We start from the raw sequence: 12,851 nt of genomic DNA, 5'->3' as shown, positions 1-12,851 counted from the left end.
AGAATGGGATATGTTAGGAAGATGTAATACGTTAAGTAATAACAAAATCGATCACATTTTCAAAAGGAATAAGAAAGCTATGGACTAAGGAGGTTTTCCGTGTCACATTCATGTGCGCGGGTTGTCTGTATGACAGGAAAAACATGTATGAAATGATAGCGGGCAATTTTCATGCGGACCAGATCCGCTCGCGGGCGATGACACGCACGACAAAAACAATAGCCTAAGGGAAAAAATGTTGGAGACCACTGCCCTAAGTGATAGGTCCTAACGACTATCTACTTCATTTGATAGTGCCTCATTTAAATACATTATGAGACAAAGCTAGCTCTTTTCGACTTGGAAATTAAGAAGTTTTTTAAATATAAAGCCCCCAGTACACAATGGCCCACGATGGTCCACTGCAGGCCATCGTGAACTGTAGAACACGATCACCATCATAGACCTTTATCCCGTCTGCACAATGGCGATGGCTCGTAGTGGGCCAGCATGGACCATTGTGAAGAGACCTTTAGGATGTAGACTTACGCTGAAAACAAATTTGTAAACGCCTTCCACAATTCTCGGGGGAAATCTTCCGTTGAATTTCCACACCATCAGTCTGTAATACTCCTCGGTTAGCTTCGGAAGACTCAGGATAAAACTACGAAGAAAAACATAAGTCTCTTAAGAGGAGTCCACACCGCCTTTTTTTCCATACAAACGTTGTCCCCTGTTTCCTCCCTGGATAATGCTAGTAGAGTTATAATTTTTTTCCTGAATCTCTACGGCCACTTATACAATGTCTCTATGTTTTTTTTTTTCATAATTTAATTATTAAAGAAGTAGTAAAATATAGGTAAAACATAAAAAAAGTAAAAAAATATCCTCCTCCTTTTTGGAAGGCGGTTAAAAAGTAGCCTAAGTTACTCCTTATTACATCAGCTATCTGCCAATAAAAGTCCCGTCAATATCGGTCCAGCCGCTTCAGAGATTAGCCGGAACAAACACACAGACATACAGACAGAAAAAATGTAAAAATTGCTATTTGGGTATATGTACCGTATGTACATTCATATGCATGTAGTAAAAAACGGTTCTTTCAATATTACAAACAGACACTCCAATTTTATTTATATGTATAGATATGTATAGATATAATTATATAGAAGTGGCACAAGCTTTGTCATACCCTTGGACCTAGAAATTATGGTTGAATTTGAGCATACGTCTTGGTCGTTCAGAGTGATACTGCATAATATAATATTTTGGGCATTTTTTTTATGTAACACGAGCTTTCGCCCGCGGCTTCGCTCGCGTTAAGAAGTAGGTATTATTATATACAAACTTTCATCCCCTATTTTAACCCCTTGGGGTTGGAATTTATCAAAATCCTTTCTTAGCGTATGCCTTCGTCATTACATCTACCTGCATGCAAAATTTCAGCCCGATCCGTCCAGTGGTTTGGGGTGTGCGTTGAAAGATCACCATGTCAGTCAGTCACCTTTGAGTTTTATATATATAGATGACGTCACAATAGAGTGGGGTTCCTATAACTCCATTCCTACCAGCGACTCTTATCACTAATATTTTGAAGATCGTCAACCGAATCTTCGCAATATACCTTGAGGCTATGGCTTTTTTCTGAACAAGAACCGGCCTTCTTCACTGGGCCTGTAGACAAGTGGCAAAGCGCTAACGCTAACGCTAACGCTAACGCTACAAAATGTATGCGATTTGACATAAGTCATCGCTTCGCTAGCGAATACTAATGTCAAATCCATACATTTTGTAGCGCTAGCGTTAGCGTTAGCGTAAGCGTTTTGCCACTTGTCTACGGGGGCTGTTAGGTCACTTCAATACTCTTACCTTGTTCCCTTTATTATCTGGTACTCCTTCGCCACATCGTAAGGGTCGAAGTAGCGAGGCGCGAGGGTCCGTGCTGTGCACATCTTGTCCAGAACACACTTGGCACGCTCCAGAGAACCCTTGGACATCACTATCAGCGTCTCTAAGTAGACTGGATCTGAATTTCAAATAAAATGTCACTTTATGACATAGGCTAAAGGTTTCATTTTCTACCGAAATTGGCCTTGTGATGCCCGCCGCTGCTTTGTAGTGACTAGTGGCGTAGCGCAAAATGAAACCTACAGCCTAGGTCATAAAGTAGCATTTTATTTGAATTTTGTCGGTGACGTCCCAGTGAAGGCGGCGTTGGTAAAACTGCCTTAGGCTGCAGCCCTGCTACGGCCCTGACTCCAAATGAAACCTGTTTCCATGATATTAAATGCACGGCGTTGTAGTAACGTATAGTTATTTGGCTGCGCCCACAGATATCGATCAAGATAGATACCGCATGTGTATGTATTTCGCGTGCCATATCGTGTCCCCAAACGACGAGCAATGCTCGTCTTTCAAAAGTCTGTTCTTCAGTCTGCTATTTTTAAAATGCCTAAGTGCCTAAAAGTGCCGTATTGAGCTGTAGCAATTCAAATAGAATCGTTAGCCTTGATAATAGACACGTTTCTTATCATCGGTATGTCACAGTAGGTAGGAAAAAAGTGACACGCTCGTTTTCATACAAATGGAGCGACATGTGATATCTACATTGATATATGTCTGTGGCTGCAACCCATCATTTGGACTGATGGAAGGCTTGCCAATAGCCTTCAATGATGGCACTTGGCAGCTGTAGGTACTAGGTAGTGCTGTGTTACCCAAAAATATGTTGAAGAATTTGTAAACAGTTGAACAGTTGACTCACCAATATTCTTCTTCAGAAAGTGTTTTTGTTGTTTGACCCAGTCGTCGAGGATCCTCACAGCATCAGCCATCTCCCCGGGCCGGTGCAGCCCCACCTCCCGCCGCACCACCTCCAGGGTGTCGTGGTGGAACTCCAGGTACCCGTGATGAGGGAGAGCCTCCATCGCACGACCACTCCTCAGAATGCCTAAGTCTGAACTGACAACTCGCCGCTCTAGTGCTTGAATGGCCAATCGACCAGTGGGCAAAAATTTTACAGGAGACGTTTTTTTTAAATTACTTATGGATAATATTAGAAGTTTATTAAACTTTTGCTGAGTTAGAAAAATTTTGTATTCCTTTATATGTATAGAAATAGTAATTGAAAATAATAACTAAAGCACTCATTATATTTCATTTAATTATTGGAGATTGGCCATTCTTCCGACATAATTATGTATATGGAGATTGAGCACAACGACATGGAGATAGTTCTCTAAAATAACGTGCCAGTTTAGTGCTTGTTTGTCCAAAATACCACCATGTTCGCTATACAGTATATTTATTTTTGTATAAAATTATTCAAAAATGTATATGACCGTGTATATGTGTGTATGTATACTATGATGTTTGTTTGTCCACAATTATCGCTCGTTTGGCTGAATTGATTTTGATGCGGTACAGAATCGAAGTGCATCGAAGCGAATAACGAAAACTGAACATAGCATTTTCAACCTTAACTCCAGAGCATAATGCACACATTACTTCTGCGAGGCAAATCAGCGTTGGTCGGGCACATTCGCGCGAATTTGCGCGATTGCGCGAGCCTTTTCAAAATTCTCATAAGTAATGTGTGCGTTAACGCTTTGGAGTTAAGGTTGAATTTGCTAAGTTTAGTTTTGGTAATTCGCTTCGATTCTGCGCTAGTTTAAATTAACCGTAAATGTGACAAATATTGTTCTGAAAACCGCATCAGAATCGGTTCAGCCAAACGAGCGATAATTGCGGACAAACATACATCATACGTACATACACACATAGATGTCAACCTGAGAACCTACTTTTAAGTCGGTTTAAAATAGTAAGAACGGATCATGGCTTAGATGTGACAAGGTAATAAATTATTTATTAAGTACTTACAAATAATCACTCTGCATTTACCCTCAAGTGACTTCGAACACTAAAACAAAATTGAAACAAAAGAATATATCAAGAAACTGGCAACGTACCTTTCCAAATCAACTTCGCTCAATTTTAAATCCATTTTTTTCGTTGTTACAGACAATTTAAAGCATAATATAAAGTATTAAACTTGTCGAAGTAAGCAAATAATAAGTAATAAACAAACAAAATGGCGTCGCGTGACGTGCGCGTGACCTTCAAAACGCTTGACCGTGATTGGTCGGTCGATGAATATTGGACAAACAAAACCGGAGATGGATATTTGGATGCGTTCATTTGAGCAAAATGTGCAGTTATACTACTCAAGCACTTAAAACAGTTTTTAAATGGGAGATTGGATATTTTATTTATGCTAAAAAAGCAAGTTACATGCAAGCAAAATAAAAAATATTTATATTGTAAAGTGCGTAATCAGGGTTACTATTAGTTTGAAATAAAAAGTCATTTTGTAAAATTGGTCGGTTGGCCATTCAAGCACTAGGGCGGCGAACTGACAGAGATTTATGTTTTTGAGTAGTATGCAAGAATGTATATTTAATATTTATAGCATACTCTACAGCCTAGGTTCATTATAATAGACCAACTGTAAGTTATTTTGGCGTGTTGATAACATTAGCGTCTGGGAGTGGAATCAGCTCTCGGTCTAAATAACGACAGCGTTTAAACACCACACTTTTTCAAGGTCCGAAACATAGAGAAGGCGTGGCGTTAGAGGATAATTTAGGAGATTAATTCCCTGAATTCATTACATTGCTCTAAATAAGAAGTCCTTGAATGCAGTGTGGTCTAACCAGCTTTGTGTAATTTTCTTGGATGACATTGACAGGATGAGAGCTAGATTGCAACGACTACTGCAACCCAAGTGATATATCTTACTATTTACAATTTAATGGCAACAGAACTGGCAAAGTTAACTTCACTTCACCACACGCAAAAACACAAAAAGTTGAAAGTGTGTAAAAATTGATTCAAACAACAGCGTAGTGTCCACAAATTACATGATACCATGATGAAATGGACTAAAATATATTATGTAGTACAATTTTTTTGTAACAAAAAATTGCGTGAGATTTGCCGAGCCCCCTCCCCCGAACGTAAGATTAGATGAGATTTGACTTGACCCCCTCCGCCCATTAAACTCATCACGTAATTTGTGGACGCCCCCTTAGTCAAATAGCACTTTAGTCACTGTAATATACATATTGCCCGCAAAACGCAGTTTAAATCTAAGGTGACCTTCTGTTTTAAGTGACCTAAGGCCATGAAAATAAAATAACGTTAAATTATAACTTGGTGCACATCATAATACTTATTGTTTATTAGATTTCTATGCAAATTAAAAGAGTTTCAAATTAATTTATTTTCTTGATAAATATTCTTTTCAAGTTTGTTTTTGCAGATATATGATAGTTTTTTTCTTATCTGCAAAATATTTTTAAAGAAAGAAAGTAATAGTAAAAAAATGGTAAAACAAAATATGTACAATAAAATAAAATCAGGAACATTTTAATGTTATGTCTTACCAAACTGGCACCTACTCTGCATCTGTTCGCAACGCTGGTTTTCCGTAAGCGCCATTAAAACAATAAAAAATATTTATTACACATTATACTTGACTAGGTCTATAAAAACACAACAATTAAAAGTAAAAACTACATCTTTGTGTCAAAATCTTATATCTTTAAACGAGCAATTATTTATTTATTTAACTCAGGCATCTTGGCACATATTATAAATACCATATAGACTAACATACATACCTACAATTATACCAAAAACTAACACTAACCACGTATTGTCTGCGACGTGGCGCGCGACGTGTTCGGAAGTCGTCCTCGGAACCTCCTGTAGACGACTCCAATCGGCCAGAACTCCTCCTTTTCGAAGGTCGGTAGATGGAGCGTCGGGACTCTCACCACAAAGGAGCTAAAATTCACTTTGTGGCCGGACTCCAAGCGCTCGACCCTCAAGACGAAGTGGGTCTTGCTCCTGATGTAGTCCACGACCTGCTCGACCGTCGTGGACCAGTGCAGCCTGGACACGTACAGCGGCGCCGCGGGAGTCTCACGCCGCAACAGCTGCTCGAGTCCTTCGGGTGCGGTGCTGCGATGGTTGCGGACGACGGGTTTCTTCTTCTTCCTCTCCTCTTATAAACCCGTCATCATCGCACTTTCGGTCCTTTTCGGAGGGAGGACACTCGACCTTTGCAGGGGCCTCCTTTTTCCCTTTGTTTTTGGAACGCGGGGGAGGAGGCTGGGGGCAAGTGGCAACACTTGCGTAGTTCGGCTGCGGCTCCGTTGCAGGCGGGGAGCGGGCGGCGGGGGCAGCGGCGAAGGCGGCGATGACGTACTCGTGCGTTGACCCGTCTGAAAGTGCTGACGGGCTGAACGTGATCGCTTGCGCACCACGTCGGCGGGTGACGAACGCGGCATCAGGTGACCTACATATCGAATTACCACTCTTTAATTGTGATAATTCATTACGTAGATCGCTGATCGTAGACTCTGATGCCTGCTGCAGTCTACCTCGAACTTCGACCAACTCTTCTTTTAGGAACCTGATATATATAATTGTAATCTCGGAATGGGCTCCAACGATTTTCATTATTAAATTAAATAATTGAAGATTCTTACAAAGCATTATTTAGTTAACTTTACACCGCATTGTTTATTCTTCAAAATGTTGCATGATGAAAGCAATCAAAAGCCATATAAAGATTACAAAAAGTGCAATTACCCATGTGATGGCCATCTGATAGATATTAACTGCATTTTCTTTAGCAATTAAGATGTAACTGCCGGGTTGTATAGATAATAAGCTACATTGTATTTGCTGTGTTAACTGTTAACACAATTAAATGGTTAAATAAAAATAACTAGATGACGCCCACAACTCCGTTGCGCCAAAATCAGTTTATTACGAAGGAACTGCAATAACCCTTTGTCCTTTGGGACTCAAAATAATTTCCATACCAAACAGCAAAATCGGTTCTGCGGTTTGGGCGTGAAGAGGTATCAGATAGACAGATTGACACACTTTTGCATTTATAATAATATCTAGTATGGATAATAATTAATTACAACATATTTTAGGGCCTCTTTCACCACTTCCTTATAAGGCTATCCACCAATGGGCATTGTCCAAAAAAAATCACATGTAAGTACTTTTTATATTTTTTTTCGTTTAAATAGGGTATTTTAAGAATATAAATTAAATAATTTTGAAATTCATTGGCTAGTTTTTTCTCAATAAATTTTTTAAGTTTCGCTCTGACGTCATCATCGGCGGCCAATAATTGACCTCTGCAGAATGTTTTTTTCCTTTCAATCTTATTTATAATGGCTGGTTCGTCAAATGCAAGTTCTCATTATGTGAAAGCTGATACGAGAAGCTTACCAAAAGTTCGAAACGTAATGTTGGTCGAATTTATTGCTAATTTAACGCCATTGAAGGTCAAACAAAGGTTAAACATATTTGTTCAAAAATATAAGTAACTAATGGGTATTTTTTTTGTTTATACACAGAAAACGATCACTGACCTTATTCCTCGAAATGTTTTTGTAATGAGCAAAATTAAAAAAAAATGAACTATCCCCATTAACTTGACAGATCAAGTATGGAGAATATGTCAAAAAAGTTGTGAATAGCCTATTAGGCACTTTATCACAAAGTGGTGAAACAGGCCCTAATTAGCTTAAATGAAAGCTAAAATTGTTCATAAGACGACCTCTGTGGCTCAATTGGTGGGTACCAACAGCCCACCTCAAGCCAAAAGCTCAAGCCGGGGGTCGCGGTTTCGAATCCCGCCGACGGAACACAAAGTTTCCAAAGTTCCTGGGTCATGGATGCGTATTAAATATTATGTGTATCATATAATAAAAATCTTAAATATAATGTATAGTATAAAATATTAAATATATTTCCGTTGTCTGGTACCTGTAACACAAGTCTTCAGGTACTTCAGCACGGGACCAGACTGACGTGGTGTGAAGCGACCATAGATATTATTATTATAAGATAATAATAATTATAGTTTTAAATAACATTAAAATGTATAAGCAAAAGTATTATCTCGTAAGCAGTTGCTTTTACAAGAAACAAGGCGTTTTAATGTAATTCAAAGTAAAGCACTTACTGCTAAATAAAACCACGATGAATTTATAAAACTTCATAATGTACACAAATTTGTGGCTAACGTCATGGTGTAGTGTAGACAGTTAAACAGTTGTGGGAATAATGCGCGGAGGCCAAAGGAAGATCTTCCGACCGAGCGAGGTGTTATGCTCGGTCAGGCCGGAGCCCACGTGACACATCTCAGCTGTCGTATATATACCGACGCGCTCAGAAAACTTCGATAGCGCGATGCAGGAATGTTAGGCGAATTGTGGGTACCGCCACATCACTCCCCCCCGAAGACCGGAGGTCGAATCTTGAAGTCTTGTCGCTTGAGTCGCCAGTGCCAGTGAGTTCCAGTGAGTCGGAACTGTTGCAGTGAGTCCCAGTGAGTCGGAACTGTAAGCTGCTGCACGGAATCCAGTGAGTCGGATAAGCTGCCGTGCGGGGCCGTTGCTACGTGCTGACCAGGAGAGATGTGCTCTGCTTGCTGACCGGTCGGTGTAGTGAGAAAGCCCGATGATGCCGATGCGGAGTCGCCCAGGCCGCGGTACATTGCGGCTAGTGGACGAGGTACCCGATGAGGCGATGCTGGCTGGCGCGGTGCGGAGGGGCGGGGAGTGATGATAATGAAGGAGGCGTGTTCTGTCGAGGGTCACCAATGTGGGAATAATGCGCGGAGGCCAAAGGAAGATCTTCCGACCGAGCGAGGTGTTATGCTCGGTCAGGCCGGAGCCCACGTGATACATCTCAGCTGTCGTATATATACCGACGCGCTCAGAAAACTTCGATAGCGCGATGCAGGAATGTTAGGCGAATTGTGGGTACCGCCACACAGTTAAAAATAATAAAAAATAATAATGAATAAAATAAAACATGTCAACACAATGATACCAGACGAACGCGAAACACGGTACGGTTTTCGTTGCAACGTTTTCGTTCTGGAAATTTCAACCTTCAGAACAAGCCCCGTGGGCCGTGGACGACCCGAGACCAAACTGAATAATGAAGAATTAAAGGCTATTGAGGGAAGCGCATCCATCGCAAACCACTTCAGTGTTAGCAGCAGGCTTCGGTGTAAAACTGATGGCGTGACCTGCAGTGGGCCATCGTAGGCCATTGTCTTCTGGCTTCTTAACATTTCGAATCGACGTCGCATTACATTTTGAATATTTATACGTGGGAGAGCCATGCTTCGGCACGAATGGGCCGGCTCGACCGGAGAAATACCACGTTCTCACAGAAAACCGGCGTGAAACAGCGCTTGCGCTGTGTATCGCCGAGTGAGTGAGTTTACCGGAGGCCCAATTCCCTACCCTCCCCTATTACCCTATTCCCTCTTAAAAGGCCAGCAACGCACCTGCAGCTCTTCTGATGCTGTGAGTGTCCATGGGCGACCGAAGTTGCTTTCCATTAGGTGACCCGTATGCTCGTTTGCCTAAGCTACTTCTTGGAATGTATCATGGAAGAAATGGATTGATAGGCAGTTGACGGATCTATATTGTTATTTGGTCGGATTATGTGTGGGGAGTCGTTGGATCGTTTTTTTATGAAACTTGGAAATAACATGTTTCCAACGCGGGATTCGAACCCACGACCTCCAGAGTCGAGAGCGACGTTCTAACCACTGACCACGGAGGCGGATCAAAAATTAGTGGTACTACGGAACCCTATATTACGCGTGGCCCGACACGCACTTGGCCGGTTTTTTAAGAACAGCGAAACGAAGTTTGTGTTAGTTAGTGTTCAATATATTGAACACTAGCTATAATTAAAATTTCACACGTAAAGTGTGAACAAATTATTAATTATACTTTAATGACTTTTTAATGAAAAAATTACCTTATCGAGTTTCTGTTAGCGACATTAAATAATGACAGAATATTTCACACCATATAAATAGCACACGAAAAGATTATGGCGTCCATTAGTAGTAGTGTGAAATTGTTGGCAAAAATATGACGAAATTATTGCAACGCATTTTGGTCATATTTCTACTTTTCGCTGCTGTTAATGGAGGTGTTACAGCGAAAGTCGAAAATTTGGAATACAATCATTTGAAAGACTACAAAAAAATTCCTGTCAAAAATGACGTAGAAAATGGAGTATCCAACGTGAAACATCAGGGTGAAAACGGAGATGGAACATTATTATTACTAAATACGTTGAGAAGAAGAATGAAAGCTAAGAACTACGATGAAAAAATGAAGGGCTATGCGTTGATGTATGATAGAGAAAGCGGCCGTCCCGTAGCGAGAATTGCTTTTACATCAATCATGGGTTTCGTAGGAGCGTTATCAAGTAAGATTTTAATATCAATTTATAATTGTACTAGATGTCCCGGTGAACTTCGTATCACTTTGGACTTCCACGATCATTTTAAGACAAAAATTATCCAAATCGGTCCAGCCGTTATCGAGTTATAGCGTTACTAACACAATTGAAAATCCATTTTATCGTTTCGGTCTGTCTGGCCGTCTGTCTGTCTGTCTGTCTGTCTGTCTGTCTGTCTGTCTGTCTGTCCATCTTTCCGTCTGTCTGTCCGCGGTTTTGCTCAGAGACTAAAGGACCTACTAAGCTGTAATTTGTCATGAATATTAATGATGCCGACAATATGGGACCTACTTAAACCTTAAAAAAATATTTTTTATGGTACCTGCCCTACACATCAAGCGGGGATGAATTTTTTTTCGCGCCCATCCCATCGTGTGGGGTGTCGCTGGATAGGTTTTTTAAAAATATTATGAGTAATCATAGATCATTTTCCGATTTAGGGATCCATTTGTGAAATATTAAGTTTTAAAGTGGAAAAAAACGTTCATGTGTCCTTCTACCAGCTAAGCGGTTGCTTCTGGAAAAGTGAAAAAATTCAAGGGAGTAGGAAATATGCTGAATTTAAAAGGAAAACTATCACGGCTAAGAAGACTTCATAAGTTATTAAGTAATAGTCGATCAACTAAAAAAAATGTATTCGGCGAAGTATAAAGAAACTTTTCGTTCAAATTCCTTTGAAAGTAACTGAGATGATGTTGTTACTAGGTATTGTAAAACACGTTTTAAATGTACGTTCATTGACCATACCAGCTTGAGCTACCAACAGCTCACCAACTGAGCCACAGAGGTCGTCAAATTCTATGGTATCTAAAATAGCCAGGACGGCGGGCAGGACGAATTGGGCCTCCACCCCATCTCGACAGCTGGAACAGTCTCTCAGTGAATTACCTGCAGTCATGGCCATGCCATCATATGCCATGATCAAGGTGCATAGCTTTTCGAAGCAATACCAGGTTTTTATACCTTCCAGGGAGGACTGGGAAGGGGTAATCCCAATCGATGTCCGTCCGACCGATATAGTTTGGTTCACGGATGGATCAAAGAAAGACAACCTTGTGGGAGCCGGATTCTACGGAGGCAGGCCACCAAAAGGGAAATACTCGTGTTTGGGGGAGTTTGCGACCGTGTTTCACTAGAAAACCTGGAGATGGCCCTAGTTAGTAAAAATGTTTTTATCTTCTCCGATAGTCAAGCTGCACTTAAAGCACTGACTGCCGCAGAAGTCTCGTCCAAATTGGTACTGGAATGCATTGAGACGTTGAACATGCTGGGAAGGAACAACAACATCCACCTAGTGTGGGTCCCGGGCCACAGTAACGTCCCCGGCAATGAAACCGCTGACGAACTGGCTAGGCTTGGGGCCGACAGTCTCATAATATATGGCCCAGAACCGGTCTGTGGTATATCTCCCAGTACCACAAAGCAAGTGATTAAGGAATGGGGTCACAGACTAAGCAGGAAGCAATGGGCTGAGACCCCTGGCCTTGAACACTCCAAGGCACTAATCCCTGACTTCAACAAGAAACAATCAGAATTAGTGCTCACCTTGGGTAGGAACCAATTAAGAATCCTTACCAGAAGCCTAACTGGGCACTGCAAGCTCAACTAACACCTAAACAGAATGGGTATTTGTAGCTTAACGACTTGCAGATTCTGTGAGGAGGAGGATGAAACACCTATTCACCTTCTCGAGGGACTGTCCTGCTCTACTATGTAGTAGTAGGCAGGGATTAGTGCCTTGGAGTGTGGACGAGTATTCGTGGCGACCAAGGTGCCTGTTCCTGCTATGTAGCAGGCCTGTTCCTGCCTGTTCCTGATATGTAGCAGGCCTGTTCCTGCCTGTTCCTGATATGTAGCAGGAAGTTCGTATACTGAAGATTATTGGTGTATTTTTATTATAATTTTGTAGCCTTCAAATTATGAGTTATAAGGCTCATAAAAGAACGGTAAATTACGGCATCTCCGTAAGGGAAGCTTATGTATTTTCTACTGATTCCATGAATTCGGCTTTCCGAATAACGTGAAACGTGTGTATGCGGCGAGCGGGCTGTCAAATGCTGTGTTTTCTAATAAGTGTTACGCCCGGAAGACGATTGACTCAATTGAAATTGAGATTTGTATATTTATCTGATATTTGGCTAACCGATAACACGATTCACTTATTTTTACTCGATAGTTTTATTTTTCGTTCGGGACGTTTTGACAGTAGGCTCTCAACCTTGCAGCTTTTAAGATGATTAATAATTACCTAGTTTATCGTTATGTAGCACGAGTCACGACCATAGGCACGACAACTATGTTAACTGATAAATTGATAGACCTCAGTGATAATAATACAAAGTTATATTTTTTTCAGGCATATTCAGTATAGCCAAAGGCGCAGCGCAAAAACGTAAAGGCTAATATTATAGCTATTCCTGATCAACACTAAACTGCTGCTTAGTAATTTGCGTTCCACTATCAACGACAGGACCTTTCAATCCATGCCCAACAAAAAAGAA

At 40.9% G+C, this 12,851-nt stretch overlaps 1 protein-coding gene and 3 long non-coding RNA genes across 5 annotated transcripts in view; 2 read left to right on the top strand and 2 right to left on the bottom strand.

Annotated features, from left to right (window-relative positions):
- The window catches only part of LOC121736396, an 18,886-nt gene extending 14,753 nt beyond the window's left edge, over nt 1–4,133 (top strand). The window contains exon 3 of the long non-coding RNA XR_006037007.1: nt 4,058–4,133. This is a non-coding gene — a long non-coding RNA (uncharacterized LOC121736396). The remainder of the gene's footprint in view (nt 1–4,057) is intronic.
- Nucleotides 1–5,440, bottom strand: part of LOC121736388 (alpha-tocopherol transfer protein-like) — a 7,535-nt gene extending 2,095 nt beyond the window's left edge. The window contains exons 1-4 of one of the 2 annotated variants that reach the window (XM_042127560.1): nt 5,427–5,440; nt 2,744–2,947; nt 1,849–2,005; nt 529–643 (exon numbers count right to left, since the gene is read on the bottom strand). In XM_042127560.1, coding sequence (XP_041983494.1) covers nt 529–643; nt 1,849–2,005; nt 2,744–2,906 — 435 coding nt within the window. In that variant the 5' untranslated portion in view covers nt 2,907–2,947; nt 5,427–5,440. Of the gene's footprint in view, nt 1–528; nt 644–1,848; nt 2,006–2,743; nt 2,969–5,426 lie in introns of those variants that run through there. The other variant, XM_042127559.1, reaches the window with a different exon arrangement.
- The window catches only part of LOC121736397, a 14,267-nt gene extending 2,292 nt beyond the window's left edge, over nt 1–11,975 (bottom strand). The window contains exons 1-2 of the long non-coding RNA XR_006037008.1: nt 11,961–11,975; nt 3,482–3,488 (exon numbers count right to left, since the gene is read on the bottom strand). This is a non-coding gene — a long non-coding RNA (uncharacterized LOC121736397). The remainder of the gene's footprint in view (nt 1–3,481; nt 3,489–11,960) is intronic.
- Nucleotides 9,864–12,851, top strand: LOC121736393. The gene is made up of 2 exons (XR_006037004.1): nt 9,864–10,317; nt 12,707–12,851. It is a non-coding gene; the product is annotated as an uncharacterized LOC121736393 (long non-coding RNA).

Source organism: Aricia agestis, chromosome 19 (assembly GCF_905147365.1).
Source record: "Aricia agestis chromosome 19, ilAriAges1.1, whole genome shotgun sequence".
Taxonomy (NCBI): Eukaryota; Metazoa; Arthropoda; class Insecta; order Lepidoptera; family Lycaenidae; genus Aricia; species Aricia agestis.
The sequence above is the reverse complement of the archived record's forward strand: the minus strand, read 5'-3'. Positions and strand labels throughout refer to the sequence as shown.